This window comes from Sceloporus undulatus, chromosome 7, assembly GCF_019175285.1.
Source record: "Sceloporus undulatus isolate JIND9_A2432 ecotype Alabama chromosome 7, SceUnd_v1.1, whole genome shotgun sequence".
Classification (NCBI taxonomy): Eukaryota; Metazoa; Chordata; class Lepidosauria; order Squamata; family Phrynosomatidae; genus Sceloporus; species Sceloporus undulatus.
Window position 1 is genome coordinate 3,832,692 of NC_056528.1, and position 20,040 is coordinate 3,852,731.

The 20,040-nt window shown below is 45.6% G+C and overlaps 1 protein-coding gene across 6 annotated transcripts in view; it reads left to right on the top strand.

The window, feature by feature from the left end:
- Window positions 1-20,040, top strand: part of SAMD11 (sterile alpha motif domain containing 11) — a 136,280-nt gene that overhangs the window by 45,843 nt on the left and 70,397 nt on the right. For 5 of the 6 annotated variants that reach the window (XM_042478286.1, XM_042478283.1, XM_042478281.1 and 2 more), the window contains exon 4: window positions 5,275-5,325. The exons of the other annotated variant lie outside the window; for it this stretch is intronic. In XM_042478286.1, the coding sequence (XP_042334220.1) occupies window positions 5,275-5,325 (51 nt within the window). The remainder of the gene's footprint in view (window positions 1-5,274; window positions 5,326-20,040) is intronic. 6 annotated transcript variants of the gene reach the window in all.

Genomic DNA, 20,040 nt, shown 5'->3' on the forward strand with positions numbered 1-20,040 from the left:
GCTATTTCTGACATCCCTGAAGGCTGCTGCTCTTTGACTCTCTAATTGATTGTAGTTCAAACCAAAGCACCTTCCCCCCGTTCTTTTGCCCCACCACCATCACCATCACCATTGCATGTTCTGACACCTGTGAGATGCAGATGGGTGCTAAGGGAACCTTTCTTTATATATTAAGGACAGAATAGTTTAAGATTTTGAAAGAAAAATAACCGAATGAAGGAGAAAGCGAAACGGACAGATCCATCTTTTCCCGGTGCAGGGCTTTGAGCGCTTAACTCTTAGAAACCAGGTTTGGAATTCAATTCAGGCATGCTGTGGGTGCTGAATTTATGTTCCCGCTCCTTATTTTTCCAGCTAACTTCTGATCTTCAACTGATCCATGCGCAGGAGGATATAACATGGTCCTCTCCATACTGCAATAGCCATATCTGTTAAATTTGGCCATTGCAGATGGCACAGAAGTTCATTCAGTTTGGGCCTTATTAGATGTAGTTCCCAATATTCAGAAATGCCTTCGTAAATCCAAGGGAAAGAATTGGTGCGTGTCTATGTGTATTTTAAACCTGAACGTAGGGGAAAGCAAAATGGTCTGATTTCTCCCTTCCTAGTTGGAAAAGGAGAACAAATGCATAGAAAAGAGGTCTGTTTCTTGTTTCCTTCGTTTCCCAGCTTCCTGGGAAAACAGGGCGGTTTGGCCAACGGTGCCTTAGCACTGTGCCAGTTCTGCTTTTCCTTCTTCTTTGGTGTTTCGATCTTCCTTCCAGCAGCACAGCTGCCTGTTACTGCCGTCGCCCCTTCATAATAATGACTGTCACCCTAATAAATAAAATACATTTAAGACCCATCTGGGAAACGAGGGCTGGATTTGATCCAGAGTGCCAGGAAGCGGCAGCCAGTCTAATGAGGACTTAGATTTGATAGTGAGCGGAAATGGCTGTTTTTTATTGAGCTGTGGAACGAGAGGGCAGGAAAAAGCGGGCCCAAAGATGGGTGGGACGTTGGAGGAATCCCTATATATTGAAGATGGCTGAATGTACCTGAGAGAGAAGGAGGGCACATCAACACCCACATTAAGATTAAGAGCTGGCCAAGGTGTTGCCCACTAGCTAAGAAACCGAGCCATTAACTAGGGCAGATCTTGCTTCTTGCATTGGAAATGCAACTGCTTTGAATGGAACTGAAAATAGCAAGGGAGAGCCTCTGTGTCCCATAGTGTGCGCTTCTCTGTTATTTTGTCATACATGTTTCTTGTAACCCGCTATTGCCTCAAGAACAGGTTTTGCAGGTGTAAAGAACAAAATCCATCCAACTCTGACTTGGACAAGAGGAAGCCTTCAACTTCATGTAGGCCACCAACTCTTATCTTTCCTCTTCCTCTGCCAGTGTCCTGCAGAGGAAAAATGCCCTCAGTTCGAGTGCAGCTAGATTTATGCCCCGCTTGGTCCATGCTGTGAAAAAGGCTAATCTGAATGTTGTCTTCCATTGCTAATAAAACTAGGGATGTTCTGGCAGAGAGACAGCTGGGCACCCAACCCTGGCCTTAAAACCCCCACCTTAAAATAAAAGTAATAGAAGAGGATTCCTTTTCCTTTCAGGAGGTTTGCAGGGTGGGGATGGCATGGGCAAATGGGTTCAGGAAGAGGTTTGCAGGTGCAATGGAAGGGTTCTGTTGCCTCTTTCCAAGGCAAGCTCCTAAGGGTCCCTTTCACACTATGTTGTTATAGCACTATGATTCCACTTCGTCTGTCATGACACAGTCCTATGAAAGCCTGGGGTTTGTAGTTTGGGAATTATAGGGCCCATACAGACAGGCCAAAATAAAGCTGCTTTGAGTCACTTTGGAGGTATGCTGTTTCAATGATGCATGCGTCCTAAGAGGCAAGAAGCCACACCAAAGCCATGTTCCAGTCCTAAGGACCAGAGTGCAGCTATGGCACAGCTTCTGGTCTCTTAAGATGTGTGTGTCATTTAAATACTGTAGCACACCTCCAAAGTGCTCCAAGGCAGCTTTATTTTGGTCTGTCTGTACAGGCCCATAAATGCCTCTCCTGAAACTACAAATCTTTGGATTCTATAGACGCCACTTGAAGTGGAATCATTGCACTGTAACTGTGTAATGTACAAAGGTTGTGACACGTTTTCTTTCTTTCTTTCCCTCTCAGCAGTTCCTGGTTAGATTCTGGATTCTCTCCCCCATCCCTCCGCTCTCTTTCCCAAAATAATACGTCTGTAGAAACATTGTCAGGCCTTTTCACTTACAACAGTGTGCAACCTTTGTTTTAGAATACCTGTATCACACCACATGCACATGCCTCCCTCAAACACGGACAGGCGCTTCCATCTGGTCGTTGCGGGACCCATCTGGGTGTCTTTATCCAACTCTTTATAACCGATTTGGGGATGGAAGGAAGAGCAGGAGGAGGCGGCCAAGGAGGGAGAGGAACCACATGGGTTGTGTTGCTGCTGTTTGCTTGGCATCCCCATTCTTTCTTCCGTCTCCCTCCCACATCTTCCGCCCCTTTCTTTTTTAATTATTAATAATTTATAAGGAATGATCTTCGCTCCCCCATCCCGCCCAAAAGACGCGGCTCCTGCAGCTTGATAGCTTGCAAATTATTAGTAATTTGATTTCAATTGAATGAATAACCCGCTAAAGGGAAACGCACATTAGCCCTAGAAATCTAATTGGAGATAACACCATAGAAACTAGGGAAATGTGGAGCGAGAGCCTGCTTAAGCTACCCAGAAAAGGAGGGGAAAAAGCAGCTGGGAGTGTGGGGGGGGGGGGTGAGAGATAGAAGATAATTGGGATTTAATTTCATTTCTTACCTATTCATTTGTTTAAATATGGGTGTTTAATTATCCAGTGCCACAGATAGCTATGGTTGCCAAGCTCTGCATATGCGCTTCTCTCCGTAGGACATAGTTTTTCCTCCTCTTTGCAGAAAAGCCTCTGATGTTAACTGATGTCAGGCTTTGATGTCAGGGCACATTCAGCCTTATTGGGGAAATGGCTTCAGTGGGGCAGTTGGAGTATTAAGATATTGGATACCTTTTGGAGGTAGGAGTTGGGTGTTATTTTTAAATGGACCCATGAATGATGTTGCAGCCATAAAAGAGGATAGCGCCATCTCTGTGGTCGGGGCCAAAGGTTTGCCGAATGCGTATGTTTGTGTATTCTCTCATATTACCATCTCTGCATGAGGTGCTTAACAAATAGCAGGTGTGACAGCTCTCTCTCACACAACTCATCATCCTAAATTCATATAGCAAATCCAAATTCGTGCAACAGGGCATAGTCGTGGAGATGGTTCAACTCTTGAGTCCTGTTTCAGGAGAAAGATGCAATGTAGATCAAATAAATACATCTTGCTAAATAAGACAGCATTTCTAGTTAAGCTTTCCTGCATGGGAGTTTCATATTGCAGGTATTGTATAACAAAAGATGTTAAATTAGGAAATAAAAACCCCTTCCAAAATGTGCTGGGCAAGTGAATTAGGGTGACCAGGCGCTGGATGCTATATTTCAGAGGGAGGCAAAGAAAAATGTCCCCTTTGGGAAGTAGTCTTTTGGGCCAAAGAAAGCCCTAAGAAATCCATGGGGTCCACATAATGTTGTGTCCCTTCAAGACATCCAACTTATAGCAAGCATAAGGTGAACCTATCGTGAGGTTTTCTTGGCATGATGTGTTCAGAGGGAGTTTGCCTTTGTCTCCCTTTGAGAATGAAGGGCATTGCCTAAGGTCCCCCAGTGGGCTTCCATGGCTGAGTGGGGATTCAATACCTTGGTCTCCAGAGTCATAATCCAACCAACACTCAAACCACAGTGGCTCTCCTCGGGATCGTGTATGCCACCTACAAGGAGTAAGGTAAACATATGCTGCTTCCAGAATCTGTTACTGAGCATAAATAGCAAGAGGGAGAGAAAGGGGGATATTTTGCAAGCCGGGGGGTAGAGCTTGGTTCTCAGATGACCATGAATTTGTATGAACCCTTTGGCCCCATACAGACTGCCAAAATAAAGCTGCTTCAGGTCACTTTGGAGGTATGCTGTTTAAATGATGCATGCATCCCAAGAGTCCGGAAGCTGTGCCAAAGCTGCACTCCAATCCTTAGGACTGGATCATGGCTTTGGCATGGCTTCCAAACTCTTAGTATGCATGCATCATTGAAGCAGCATGCCTCCAAAGTGACCCGAAGCAGCTTTATTTTGGCCTGTCTGTATGGGGCCTATGAGATCTGGATGGCCTGTGAAATATCCAGTCACAAGAAAAGAGGAGGCGGAGGAACTGGGGGCTACCTGGTACTTGGAGCCCACTGCAGGGAGGGAAAAATCATTTCTTTGCCCACCGCTGCTTGTCAGTATCTAAATGTAGGCTGCTGCTTGTCTGGAATCTCGTCTCTCCAGTTTGCAGGCGGAACATGCGGAATTAATTTCAGAGGTGGGGAAAGGCTAATGATTTATTTACAGCTGGAGGGAGGCAGCGGTGGGATGGGATGGGATGGGGAGACACACTGCGTTTCCTTAATCCATGCCAAACCCTTGGTATATTCTGCTTTCTGCAAGCTCATCCTATTACTCTGAGACGTAATCTCTCACCTCCACCAGCCTCCTTTCTCCCTTTTAATGTGGCTGCAGCCACACTTTTTCAGCAAATGCAGATCTCTCTGTTAAAGCAGCAGGACAGAACCCACTTTAGTCCTGGTTTAGGCAGAACGTAAGGCTTGAACAGACAGGGCAAAATACAGCTGCTTCTGGTCACTTTGGAGGTATGCTGTTTAAATGACACACTCATCTTAAGAGGCCAGAAGCTGTGCCAAAGCTGCGCTCCAGTCCCAAAGACTGGAGCATGGCTTTGGCGTGGCTTTCGGACTCTTAGCATTTAAACAGCATACCTCCAAAGTGATCCGAAGCAGCTTTATTTTGGCCTGTCTGTTCAGGTATGCTTGTACTAATTTGGAAAAGCGGTATATAAATAAACATTATTATTATTATTATTATTATTATTATTATTATTATTATTATTACTAGTATTGCTGCCTATGCGCAGCAATAACACTACATGCTGAATGCCGAAAAAGATGGGGAGAGACCTCAGATCTCTTTGACTGTGGTTAAAGGATGAGGAATTGAGGAAATGTTGCACTCTCCCTGGTCCGAGGCTTTGCTTCTCTGAGTGGTAATGTCATGTTGGGCACCTGCGACTGAAAGCTTCTCTCTCTCTCTCTCTCTCTCTCTCTCTCTGTCTTCTTTTTCTCTTCCTTTCTCAACAGGATCCATGCACATTGGGATCTGAACATCTCTTTCCACGAGACCTCTTACAGGTACCGTTTTTGGGCCCTTTCTTTGTATGGTAGGCCAAGGGTTTCTGTGATAACACGTTTCAAAAATGGCACTGTGGAGTACTGTGGGAGAGGTGGAAGAAGACCTTTCAGTGTGATCGCTGTGTTATTGTGTTCTCTTGGATTGTGTTTGTCTTTTCCTTCCTTTGTGGGACACCAAGAATGGGGCTGGTGCGGGGGAGAGATAACACTTTTCTCTGAATTGGGCATATGCAAGGATGAAGGGATAAACTGTGCAACCAGGTAAATCATATACCTATGTGTCTGTATTTTGCCATATGTGGTCAAGCACTAAGTGACCCATCCCACACACAGCCAATTTGAATTCCTGTCCCCATTCTTTCATTAATTTCCCCTTTAAAAACTGAAACCTTTCCCCATAAGACAGAGCCAGTGTGATATAGTGGCTAAAGCACTGGACTGGGACTGTGAAATTGTGTGTGTGAGACACACTCAGCAGTCAGATCTGATCAAACAGTGTAAGATAGCAACAGTGATTCCCTATCATTGGTTCGCAGCATTTGGTATTCAGCGCTATACTGCTCTAAATATAGAGCTTCTGTTCACCCATTATGGTTAAATGCTACTATTAGACTTCCGGAGCATGATTACCTTGCAGCAACAGGGCATTGATGTGAACTATGTTCAGTTCATTGGCAATATATTTCTGGTGGCTCAGTAATTGGCTTTAAGCCCCAGAGTGAGATTGTGTGAATTGGACCACTCCTCCTTGCTGTTTTGGAGCGATTTAGGATTAAAAACATGCAGGTCTGTAGGCCCAGGTGGAGACTGGTGTAGCGACTGAAAAGGGTGTATAGGATGTTGTCAGCTGGCTTATGGTCTAAGAAAGATCTGCTATTCCAGATGCTGTCAACCTGTAACTCCCATTGTCCCTGAGCATGCTGTCTGTTGGTCTCCAACAATAACTGGAGGACCACAAGTTGCCCACCTTTAGCCTAAGCAGCAAAGGTTCATCATTATGACCAATAGCACATTGTATTGATAGAAGGAGGGCTTGCATATCGTGAGGATTGTTGTGGGCATGGGTGCATGGGAGCTCTGCCTGCTCTGTGCACAGAGACTACATTGCACAGTCTAAAAAGGCCTCCTTACTCACCCATAGGTAATTCCTTCCCACTGGCCTGGTACAAATGGGTGGGAAGTGGTGTGCTGGCGCCGATTATAGGGTTCAGGAGCGTGCATCAACCACACGCTCCGGAACCCTAGTCTGTACAGATGCCACCATCATGGCAGCCTCCCATCCACACGGGAGCCGCCATGATGACGCTGCCACACAGTGTCTGGACGTCACTGGCAGGAAGTTGTGTCATGGCAGCATCCCCTCCCTTTGCGATGCCACAAAAAAGAAACCGCTCTAGGCAGCTTCTTTTTGATGGCGTGTCGATGCTACAGCTTGCGGCTGCTGCAGCACCGACTCAGGGCAAAGACGGGCGACACAGAACTGCCTGTCTGTCGAGCACCTCTTTACTTAAACTGTCCCCGATTCCTGATTTCTGGATCCATTTCCACCTTGCCCTATCTCAGCTATAACACTTGAAATGCTAGAAACCAACTTTTAACACAGTACAGTCCACCTTCCATATTGGTGGGCTAGCCTTCCACCGATTGGCACATCCACAGATGGCCCTGCCCCATCATCCTCAATGGCAGTGCATGCCCATGGCTGCACAAACACAGTCATGTGCACATTGTACACCCATAGAGAATAATGGGACTTGAGGTCTCACAATATTTGATACCTACAGGAGGGTCTGGAAACAAACCCCTGCAAATACGGAGGGCTGACTGCACTTGTGAGCGTGAGAGGCGAACCTTTCTGACTTGAGTGGAAACGTAGTCACCCCAGATATGTCCTGCCTTGCATCATATGCTTTGCCTTGTATGCCTGAGGTTTTCCCCCCGTGTAGTTTTGTTTTTGGCTGCACACACCCCAATCCCGCCTAGGAAGAGCCTGACTTGACTTGACCTGCCTGCTCCCTTTGATCTCCTTTTCCTGACTCCATGCCTTTTTTTTTTTTTTTGCCTTATGCGGTCTGGTCACCTTGGAGTCACCGTCTCCGTCATCCTCCATGAAAGAATGTTTAATTAGCTCCAAACACGTCTCACGCTATTGGCGCCAAAACCCAACGCAGCAGCGAAGCTTCTTCCTTTCTTGTACTCCCCCCCCCCCACTTTCCTAAAAGGGGAAAATTGCACTCTCCCAAGGCCTCGTTGGTAAAGCTTTTTCCTCGTCGCTTTGAAGTTAATGTACAGTTGATGTTTTAGTACGATTTCTAAATGCATCTGCCTTTTAAAAAGAAAAATTAAAGAAGTGCTCCATGTGGCGACATTGTCTTTGCGAAAATGTGTTGTTCCCTCAGATGCTTTGTTTCAAAACAAAAATGCAGTGCTTTAGAATCGCTCAATAAATTCAATGCTTTCAGACATATAAAAAAGGGATCCCTGTAGTTCTGAGTAGATGGCTTATGTATTGTAAGCCTAAAGTTGTTTCGAGCTTCAGCGCAGAATTGGGTATCTTTGTGATTTTCAAACTTCCTGTCCTAATCTGGTTTAAGAGTCCTCCCTTGACCCAAGAGAATCAAAGAAGCTGTAATTGTGTGTGTTTGTGTTTGGAAATACTAATAGGACCCTCTGGGTGATTCACAGTAGATTAGTATGATGATTCCCCTCAATTTAAATATAGAAAGTAAAGCTGCAAACAGAAGGAGTGATTTATGAGTAACATTAGCACAGTTGGCCTTCCCTCCCACATTTGCATCTTTGACTTTTGCGGATTTGATTATTTGCGGTTTTGATGAATATGGTCTCTTTAGGAATCTCTTAAGTCCTCCAGTGCAACTCTGCCGCAAGCTGACCATAGAGTTGCGTTGGAGAACCTAGAAGTTCCTAGAGAAAACACTTACCTAGGCCTTTGTAGGCCCTCCAACATGTTTCTGTAATCAGAGTCTGGCAGATGTTGACCACAGAGTTGCACTGGAGGAGCTGGAGATTCCTAGAGAGGTGTTGTCTTGAATAAAAAAGAATAGGGTTTTTTAATTTGCAGTTTTTCCACATTTACGGGAGTCCTTCACCCCTAACCCCAGCAACTGTGGAGGGACCGATGTACAAAAGGTCTGGTATGGGAGGAGGTCAATGGGTTGGTGGTTACACCATGAGTTACCACACTAGGTGATGCCAGCCCTAGTGATGCCATTGCTTGGCGTGATATGCAGCCCACAGACTGCATCCATGCTTTATGTAGCATGCAGCAAGCATGGTATAGTGGTGGACTAGGACTCAAGGAGACTAGACTTCACATCCCGGCTTGGCCATGGAATCTCACTGGGTGCCTTTGGGCATTTCACTCTCTGAACCTCCAAGGAAGCCAATAGCAAACCTCCTCTGAAGAAACCTTGTCCAGATTTGACCCACGATAGGGTCACCTTCGGGCTGCCATACTATAAACAGTCACATATATGGTAGTATACTGCCATTTGAATGTTATCCTAATAGCCAGAGAAGTGCTGTAGAACGACTTGGATTAAATGTCATCAAATAAGTGACAATCACTCCATCCGCTACAAAGTTCATTCTTCCTGAGACCTCAGCAATAATAGGTTTACCTGTCCATAAGGATGGTGTGGCGTAGTGATTTGAGTGTTGGACTATGACTCTGGAGACCAGCGTTCGATTCCCAGCTTGACCAGAAACCCACTGGGTGACTTTGCACAAGTCACATGCTCTCAGCCTCAGGGGAAGGCAATGGCAAACCTCCTCTGAACAACTCTTGCCAAGAAAACCTCATGATAGGTTTGTCTTAAGGTTGCCATAATTCAGAAATGGACTTGAAGGCACACAACAATAGTGTCATTACAAACGTCCAAAAGGCATCTTTGCAGAAAACACAAAAGGTATTCCTTTCCCCATCTTCATTTTTTTAAAAAGCCAGATTTCCCCCAGTAAGTGACATTTGGAGGATTTCAAATGGAGGATTACAGCTTGTGTCTCTCACATAAAGTGTGAGTAAGCAAGTTGTGATGGTACCATAAATCCTCACCCCAGCCTTTGAGTCTCCACTTGAACAGGAAATGTTCTGCAGAATTCGCCTGACACCATCCCGCATTTGCAGATCCTGGGAGGCGAAGTCGTGGCAAGCTTATTTTCCGGGGAAGCTTGATCCATTATCCCAAATGGCCTCATCAAGGGAACCCATAATAATTTCCCCATCATTTGGGGGGGGGGGGGGGGGGGGGGGGGGGTCTGCGGGACACAGCTTGAAATCCGCCGAGGTGCCCCATTAGGGCTGTGTGCAGCGTGCCTCTTGTCTTGCCGCCAGCGAGTCTTTGTATTAATAGCCACATTGCGCTGTGGTCAGGCCATGATCGATAATGCAGGTGCTTGATGGATGTGGAGAGGGAAGATTTATAGGCACCGGTAGCGGTCATGTCGGGCAAGCCGATGGAGATAGACAGCCGGGCCCAGCGGGGTGGAGTGGGGGGGACAGGGGAGGAAGGAGGGGGAATCCTTCATAGCTGCTGAGAAACAGCCGTTCTGTAGATGAGTATCTCAAAATAAAAAGGTCTCCTGTTTCCATCATTGAAGCTGACCCTTGTGACTGAACTCTTGCTGGATTGCGCTCTGTGTGTGTGTGTGTGCCTTCAAGGTGCCAATTGGCTTATGGGGACCCCATGAAGGTTTGAATGCTCAGAGGCAGTTTGTCATTGCCCTCCTTTGAGATACAGCTTCCAGCACCTGGTCTTCCTTGGCAGTCCCCCATTCTTGTACAAACCAAGCCTGACCCAGCTTAGTTTTCAAGACTAAGGATCTGGTGCCTTCAATGTATTTAGGCTCTACCTGCCAACAGTCTCCAGTCCCGTCCCATCCCCTTCCAGTCCTTTATCTTTAGTCAATGACTCTGGTGTCGCTGAGATGTTAAATCCCATCTGGACTTTAGTCCAAACTTTAAAGGAGCTATCCAAAGTGTGGAGCCTGTTTTGGGGATAAGGATCAGCACCTTGGACTGCTTATTTTAAAATCCAGACTGAAAGGCAATGGGGATTTATTGCCCCACTATCAATGAAGGACAGACGTTGTGTGCAGTGCGTTACAATGTTAGAACACACAAATGTAAACACTGCCTTGAGTCCCTATATTGGGAGAAAGGTGGGATATAAGATGATGATGATGAACATTTCAAGGTTATGGACTAGTGAGACCTCCATGTCCAGCAACATACACAAATAATAGTTAAGAAACTGCTGTTCTTCCATGTCGGCCAAAATCTGCGTCCTGGGGCCTAGTGGTCTCACTTGTCTGAATAGAAGGGAAATTCTGGCTGGTTTTAAAAATCCCAAAGATGCACAGCCCGGTTTGGTCCATCCCTGACACCAGAGTGAAGCAGAAGAAACTCTGGACCTTCAGGGTTTCAGAACCTTGCTCTTGGCCAAATGTAGTCTGGGCATCTTGGATGAAAATGTGATCAAAGCTGCCCCTCGAAGGGTTGCAGTGTATGTTTTCAAGTCACCTTATAGTGACCTCATGAATTTCATAGAGTTTTCTTAGGCAAAGAAGACTCAGAGATGGTTTTGCCAGTCCCCTGTTTAATACCGAACTCTTGTGCTTGGCGGCATCCTCCCTTGTTCGGTCCCTTGCCCTCTCTGGTTAGGCACTCCATTGCCAGGCTTGAGAGCCTTGACCCAAATCCTCAAGTTGCTCATCTTCAGGGTTATTTTATCCTCCCGGGGCTATTCTGTCCACCATCAGCTCAAGAAGAAAGGTATTGGCGGTGCAGATAGCGATTAGGGAGGTTTGGTCATGCTGTGCGCAAGGCGATAAGCGCCTGTGTGGGGGCTGCATGTGAGAAGGAGGGGAGGCAAGGAGCTTGGATCAAGATGAGCCGTCAGCTTCTCTCAGCTCTCCGTCCTTTTCTTTCAGCTGACTCAGAGATCCTGGTTTTACCTTCCCAGGAGCTTTGGGGGAGGCACTGACCTTGCTTACTGGCTCAAGGCCTTGTCCACTGACCGGCAGGACTCCAGCAATGCTGAGGGTCCATGGAAGCCTGTGGTTTCAATTGCTCATGCTCAAGTTTGTTGTCTTCTGCTTTCAAGTCGTTTCAGACTTATGGCAACCCCAAAGTGAACGCAGCGGAGAGCGTGCGACTTGCCCAGGATCACCCAATTGGTTTCCATGGCCAAACGGGGAATCGAATCATGGTCTCCAGTGCTGTAGTCCAACACTCCAAGCACTACACTGGCTCTCTCTAGGGAATGTTAATTCCCTTTGGATGGGAGAAAGCAACCCATTGCAACCCAAATAATAGCATAGTTTTTTGTGTTTTTTATGGCCATGTCCTAGAAGTGTTTATTCCTGATGTTTCACCAGCATCTGTGGTTGGCATCTTCATTCTCTGAAGATGCCGGCCACAGATGCACTCGAAACGTCAGGAATAAACTCTTCTAGAACATGGCCACATAGCCTAAAAAAACCCAAAAAAACTATGGATGCCGGCCATGAAAGCCTTCGACTTCCAAATAATACTATTCGTACGTGGGGAGAAAACCTTTGGAGTTTTTCTTTTTTACGTTTAAGAAAAGATTACTTAAGAATAAAAGGAATGGTATAGCCTAGTACTACTAGGTATGGTCTTGGCCGTGGCAGCGGCGCGCAGGGAGTGGATGTAAGTACATTTTTTCCTCTTCCTCTCTCATAATAGCAGAAAGAGCCATAGATTTATCTCAATGTGCTTCCAAATGGAGGGCTGCTAGCAATATTGGTCAAATGGCATCGTGCAGCTATTTTGTCTCTCCCTCCTTAATGGATGTTCTCTAGAAAGAAAAAAAGATTTTAAAAATGGTGAGAAAAGTGCAGGACGGGTGTTAAGAGAATGATTATACAATAAGCCTCATTCGGAAGTTTCTATTACTTGCATTTCATTTTCCCCTGATGTCGTCTCCTCACCCCATAACCTTGCGTAGATATACCTGCCAACTCGGGGACATGCTTCATGCATCCAAGGGAGCGGACTGCCACAGTAGTGTCTGCCGGAATAAAGTGACTTAGTTGTTCATGCCCCAAAGGACCAGAGTTTGGAAAAATTCCAGTTTGGAGAACAACTTCCAGAAGCCCTGGGTGCTTCTTGGAGTTGAAATACACAAGGGACACACACGTCTCTCTGCGCATGACTCAAGTTTGTTTTTGCAGCTACACACCAACGCAGCTCCTGCACCTTGACTCCCACAGCATTTTCGGACTGCCACATGGTGTAATAATTGCCAGAGACTTAATGGCTTTAAAATGGGGTTCTTCAAATTCAGGATCCTCTCAATGGGTGTTGTCCAGATAGGCTAACTGTTGCTGCAGATGGATGATATGAGAAACATGAGGCTGCTATTAAGAAAAAGTTATGGAGCAAGAAGATCCACTTTTGCAAAGTTGTACTTTGGTACCAGAATGGAACTGAAGTCACGAAGGCCTGGGCCTCTGGTATTCTAGAACTGATGCTACCAGTATGGCATTTTTGCTGGGGATCCTTGACATTAGTGTTCACGTCCATGGTCTCTACTGGAGTAAGATGCTTCCAGCATGACTCAGGAAAGTAGAAAGTTGGGAAGGGAGAAATATAGGCCTGGTGGAACTCTACTACTGTCGTCTAAACTAGAAAAAGACACTTTCTGTCCCATCAAGATGATGGTTTTGCTCCTTAGGAACTGAGTTGGAGGGTGTTGGTTATGAACCCAAGCAAGGTGGAGGAGGGATGCAAGTAGTAGGCTGTGGCCATCCCAGTTCTGCTGACAAGAATTTGAACAGAGATGCTCACATACCTGAATTCTCCCCAAATCCCTAGATTGGGCTATTGGATCACAGCTTTAGGAAAGTTACTTTTTGTGTCTTAAATCCAGTGGTCAGTCTCAGCTAGGCTAGAACCTCTGAATTAATGTGGACTTGGAAAGTCAACTCAAGTTCCACTGATGGAGTGGGTCTGCTGTACTTGAGGCTAAGAGCTGGTTTTGTTTTAGGGATGACAATTGTGTGGTACCCAAGGTGTTCTTATACTATAGTTCCTATCAATGATGAGGTATGCTGGCAGTGTTTGGAGGCCAGACAATTCCAACTCCTGATTTAGACCTTGGATTATTCTTCCCTGAATCCCCCAGAAGAACATCTTCCAAATTTTAGCTGAGCTTCTTTCTGGCCTACTGAGCTGAATGTTGAGGCTCCAGATCCTGCCCCAAACTGTCCAAGTCTAGATTCAGATTCATGTCAACACATTTAGGACTCAAAATACCTAACTGTTTGAGTATTGGGTGTCTTCCTCTGGGCTCATGTATAAACACCCCAACCTCTCTCCCTGTCTTAACAGGGATATGAGCAGCATCCCATCCTTGCTTCTCAAGACTTAACTCTGAGCTCTGTGTTGGTGGAACAGAGCAAGGAAGGTAGCTTAGAAGCACTGTTTGCTTGGCCTGAATCTGGAGACAAGACGGTTGAAAGGAAGATATGAGCAACTCATGGTGTTCCAGATGTTGGACCGTAGCTCCAGTCAGCCCAAGGCAGCACATCCAATGGTGAGGAATGTTGGATGTTGCAATGGAGCATCATCTGGAGGACTCAAAGCTGCCTAATCTAGTAATAAACAGATAACTTTAAAATCACTTGGCTGGATGTTCCTTTCCAGTAGCTTTTGTCCAACCGGGTGAGCAGACAGAGAATGGCTCCGTCTATTCTCTTAATGTCTTTGTGGTTTGTCAGCTCTGTCTGTGCTGCCACCGTTGCCGCCACCGCCACAACCGCTCCTCGCTTTGCATATTGGATTTTATTTTATATGTTAAGGAAGGGCAGAGGGTCGGGACAGGTTTATGGCGGCGGTATTGATCAGGGAAATTTAATACGATCCCTGCAGCAGCAGAAGGATCGTTAAAAGATGGCAAGATGAGTGAAACTTTTTCCTTTTAAAAAAATAATTAAGTGGTGCTTTTTGTGTTGTGTTTCATATCTCATTATCTATCTGAGCCTCTGAAGATTTGCCGGTGGGTGTCAGAGATTGTGTTAGGGCCAGAGCAAATGATTTGGAAGACCCTCTTCAGCATGGTCATATATTGTTTTACTGGGACAGAGGGAGAAAAGTCTAATGGAGTGGTTCTACGAATGTGAAACCCAGTGTTGCCATTCGGTCATTTTAGAATGGTGTGATGCTCTTCTCCAAGAGGGGAATGCTAAGTCCCCCTTGCTCCTTCACGTCCATACATTTACACTGTAAGATGCTGTTTAGAAATGCTTTATCGATAGTTCAACACTTCAGGGGCTATAGTGTGCTTCCTTCACCAACGTAAGATAAAAAACACCTCTTACAATCCCTGGGTACTTATCTATACTTTCACTTCACAGTTGGACTGGATGGCCCTTGTGGTCTCTTCCAGCTCTACAATTCTACGATTGATTGTTTCCCTCCTTCTAGAGGCTTGGGAATTCTTACATACCCATCCTGGCCAGCTCTGAATAAAGTCCTCTGTAGAACCCCTTCTATAGAGGGGTTCATAGAATCATAGAGTTGGAAGAGACTCCAAGGGCCATCCAATCCAACCCTCTGCCAGGCAGGAAGACACCATCCAAGCACTCCCAACAGACGGCCATCCGGTCTCTGTTTAAAAACCTCCAAAGGAGGAGACTCCATCACCATCCAAGGGAGTGTCTTCCACTGTTGAACAGCTCTTAATGTTAGGAAGTTCCTCCTGATGTTTAGGTGGAATCTCCTTCCTTGTACCTTGCATCCATTGTTCTGTGTCCTGTTCTCCATCCTCAATACGACACCCCATCAAATACTTAAACAGGTCCTATCTTAACCTTCTCTTCTCCAAGCTAAACATACCTAGCTCCCTAACTCTCCCCTCCTAAAGCATGATTTCCAGACCCTTCACCATTTTGGTCACTCTCCTCTGGATACATTAGAAGACCAGCTACCCCTGTATTTGCCTGGCCAATACAGTGTCCATCCCCATTGCCCATCCACTTGTTAGCCTGGAGAGCTTTCTATCCCTGCTGTCACTGGATGAGTGTCTGGGCAAGGGATTCACTTTGCCTGTCCAGTTTGCCAGTAAACTCAAGCTAACGTCCGCTGACCCCCCATGGATGCCAAAATCTGTGGATGCGCAAGTCTCATTATATATCATGGCATAGTAAAATGGCATCCCTTATATAAAATAGCAAAAAAGAGCCAGTGGTTTGAGTGTTGGGCTACAACTCTAGAGATCAGCGTTTGACTCCACGCTCGAGCATAAAAACCCACTGAATGACCTGGGGCAAGTCACTCTCTCAGCCTCAGAGGATGGCAATGGCAAACCCCTTTGTGAGTTGTTGTTGTTTTTCTTGCTCCTGCTGCTGATTCCCTCCGTTCAGCATTATGCTGGTTGTGAACTAAATGCAGTTAGCTTTTGAAAATACTCACATTCCAGGACTTGGGGAAAAGTGTGATGCACACATGGAACAATGCATGCGTTTAAAAAATGCACAGAGACATGCTTTCTTCACTAGATGAATGCATGCAAATCAAGTGTGCATAGTTTGCACACACAGCCAGTAGCTGGATGCTTGCAAATAATTTATACATTGCTCCTGATAATGGTTTGGAGAAGGAGGATGAAAGAGAAGGCTTTCACCCCAAAACATAGTACCTTCTACTGGTCACTACCATGTGGTGATCTTGCAATGTCTGACTTTCAGAGAATGCCACCCATCACCAAATGAAGCTCCCGAAAATCGTAGTAGAGTGCTTAACACTGGGAACAAAACAGGAATGGAAATGTCTGTGTCGGTTTTGGGGGAAACTGGTATGCGGTATGTCGGACTTAGCCCACTTCAGAGTTTCCATAAAACATCGAAAGCACCTGACTCCTGTTCTTCCTTCTCTTAATGGTTGGCTCAGGTTATCTTTCTGCCCAGAGGTCATCTCACCCTTATATAGCCTCTTGAGATCCATTTCCCGCAAGCTACAGAGCTATCCTGTTGCTGTTGGTGAATCATTATATTGCCATTATAGAGGATGGATTAGGACAGCCGGCCTTTTGAGGGAAGGCAAAGGAAGTATTAGTCCCATTAAATGTAGAAAATAGATTAATTTGGAGCATTCAACGGAGACACTAACAATTGGGTTTGTTTTTTGTGGCAGTCAGCTAGGCAGTGGTGTGTGTGTGTGTGTGTGTGTGTGTGTGTGTGTGTAAAGTGTCTGCTTGGACTACAACTCCCAAAATCTCCCAGTCAGGATCTTGTTGCAAATTTCTGGGACTTATAGTCGAAAATCACAACCTTTCCAGGTTATTAAGCATCATGCACACAAACAAGCAAACAGCCTCATCGTTTGCGAAAATCAGGATGCCATCCAAAGTCTGCTTGAGGAACAAAGTGAGAACATCAAGCTGGAATGGATGCTATTAATTTTAAGCAGCGGCCTTTAAAACGTTTTACGGCTGTTGTGAGTCCTCCAAGAGCATAAAGTTGCTAGCACATACTTTTGTGTGCCATGCTAGAAAGATTGGTCAAAGTACTGACCAGGTACTTCTAGCAGGATTGGATGTTGGCTTCTAAATAGTCCAGGGCTCTGTGTCGCTCTGTGTAATTCAAAGATATAGCTGTGTTAGTCTGTAGACTCAGTATGTAGAGAGATCTTGTAGCACCATTGAGACTAACTGAAAGAAAGAAATTGGCAGCATGAGCTTTCAGAGACTTCAGTCTACTTCCTCAGATGCATCTGAGAAAATAGACTGAAGTCTATGAAAGCTCATGCTGCCACTTTCTTTCAGTTAGTCTCAAAGGTGCTACAAGATCTCTCTACGCTCTGTGTAATTTTATTTGAATCAACGTGTAGCTTCTTGAATTACTGAATGTTAGGCATGGGACACCTCCATTCAGCTATGAAGTTAACCATTCCACCATAAGCTGGTTGCTGAGAATGGTGTTGTGGTTTTGAATGTTGGACTGTGGCTTTGGAGAGCAGGGTTCGAATCCCCGCTTGGCCATGAAAACCCACTTGGGTGAGCCACTTTGTCTCAGTCCTCTGAGGCTGAGAGAATGTGACATGCTTAAGGTTAACCAGTGGTTTTCCATGGCAGAGCTGAAATTTGAACCCTCATCTCCAAAGACCTAGTCCACATTCAAACCACTGCCTCTCAACCATGAAGGATGCAGAAAAATGAGAGCCTCGGTTTTGTTTTTGTTTGAAATGAGGTGAATGTAATTTCAGGAAAGCATCCTTTTCCATGCTGCGTTTCCAGGCACACATATCCCCATACAGCTTTGTTTATCCCACTAGCTTTTCCCCCTCTGCATTTTGAAACCATAACACAAACCTGCCATAGTCATTTAAGTAGGGACAACAGGGGAATGAATGAGTGTGTAACATGAGCAGGCAATCTGTCTTTGAAATTACCTCTCATTCCTGGGAAATGCCTGTCTCCAGCCAAAGCAAATATTCCTGCATGGAATGCTCTTACTTCAGAGGATCCAGAGCTTGCAGCCAGGCAATAGGGGACAAGATTTTGAAGTCGGTGAGTGCCACGTCTGTGTGTGTCTGAGCCAGAACTTGGGGGAAATACTTTTGGCCACGCTGGCTGAGGGATTTTGAGAGTTGTAGTTCCCTCAGTACAGTCTCTGGTCTGAGCCCCAGTAGTTGTCTTTTAAAGCAGGGTTGGGAATCGTGGAGCTGGGGCTTGAATATACCCCAAGACCCTTTTTGTGGCTCCTAAAGCACACGGGTTTTGCAAAATTAAGGGAATGCATCTGTATATGCTTCCAGGGATGTGCTCCCCACATCTAGTTTTAGCACCATCTGGGATTAAATCTTAATCCGAGTGGAGACTGCAGTCAAGAAATCAGAAGAAGACTAAGGCCTTTTACAGACTGCCAAAATAAAGCTGCTTCGGGTCTCTTTGGAGGTATGCTGTTTAAATGATGCATGCATCCAAAGAATCTGGAAGCTGTACCAAACTGCACTCCAGTGCTTAGGAATGGAGTGTGGCTTTGGCTCAACCTCCGGATTCTTAGGACCCATGCGTCATTTAAATAGCATACCTCCAAAGAGACCCGAAGCAGCTTTATTTTGGCAGTCTGTAACAGGCCTAAGAATGGGGAGGGCAGCTATGAGAGAACTAGAAAAGATCCTAAAATGTAAAGACATACAACTGAGCACAAAAGTTAGAACCATACAAGCCATTGTAGTCCCTATTGCCATGGGTGGATGGGAGAGCTGGACAGTTAAGAAAGCAGATAGGAAGAAAATGAATTCATTGGAGATGTGGGGCTGGAGAAGAGGGCTGAGGTTACCATGGATAGCCAAGAAGTCAAACAAATGGGTCCTAGAACAGATCAAACCAGAAATCTCTCTAGAAGCCAAGATGACTAGACTGAGGCTGTCGTACTTTGGCCACATCATGAGGAAGCATGACTCAATGGAAAAAACAATAATGCTATGAAAGGTAGAGGAGAGAAGAAAGAGAGGAAGGCCACATGCTAGATGGATGGACTCTATGAAGGAGGTCATGGGTATGAATTTACAGGATCTGAGCAGAGCAGTGGAGCATAGGGAGACTTGGAGATGTCTCATCTACTGGGTCGCCATGGGTCAAGATCGACTCAAAGGTGGATAACGACAACAAACCACAACATGAGGGAGGTGTTGGCAGGCTTAAGGGACAAATTCCCCCTCCATGTAGGTGTAAAAGAACCTAAGAAGATGGAGGAAGGGGGGCACGCATCAAAAATAGGCTAATAAAGGCTAGAGATGTTCAGTGATTATAGAATACTAGTTATAGAATATGGGGAGGAAGGAAGAGAAAAGTGGTGTTGCATAGATGAACAGGAGAGAGCATGGAATGGAGTGTCGTGGAGATGGGTATCATTGGCCACAGCCCTCACTAAGGGTGAAATTTTGCTGAGGTCCCACTCCCTTCATCTATGTCTGGGTTTGCACATGTATGGAGACCCAGACGGAGAGGAAAGCATGCCTTCCTTCTCCATTCCAGCCTCCCTTTCTCCTCCAAGCTGTCAACACCGAAGACCTTCCAAAGCCCCAATTAGGAGAAGGGAGGGCAAACTTGCGCAAATTGAAAATGGTTGTGGCAACCATGAGCCCTTCAGGAGATTATCTGTCTCCTCCTTAACCTCTCAGGAGTTCCATCCGTCTCTCAATCTCTCTCTCTCTCTCTCTCTCTCTCTCTCTCTCTCTCTCTGGACTTTTCCTTAATCCGTTTTTAAAAAATATAATGTTGTACAACTGGAAGGAATCAGATGGCTTATCAGATTTTGTAGGTGTGTTTTTATACACGTGCATGTTCCTGAAAATGCAGCTGTTTGAAAAATCAACAACTCGTTGTTCCATTAAAGGAAGGTGTGTGTTTTAAAGGAGGGATTTATGTTTCTCCATCAGACTCCTTTAGGCCAGGTTTCGAAACTTCACATTAGAAACATAGAGTTGGAAGAAACCCCAAGGACCATCCAGTTCAACCCTCTGCCATGCAGGAACTCACAGTCAAAGCACCCCTGACAAATGGCCATTCACCCGCTTTTTAAAAACTTCCAAAGAAGGAGACTCCATTCCACTCCACTGTCAAACTTTTCTTACTGTGTTCCTCCTAATATTGAGGTGGAATCTATTTTCCTATAGCTTGAATCCATTGTTCCATGACCTACTCTGTGGAGCAGCAGAAAACA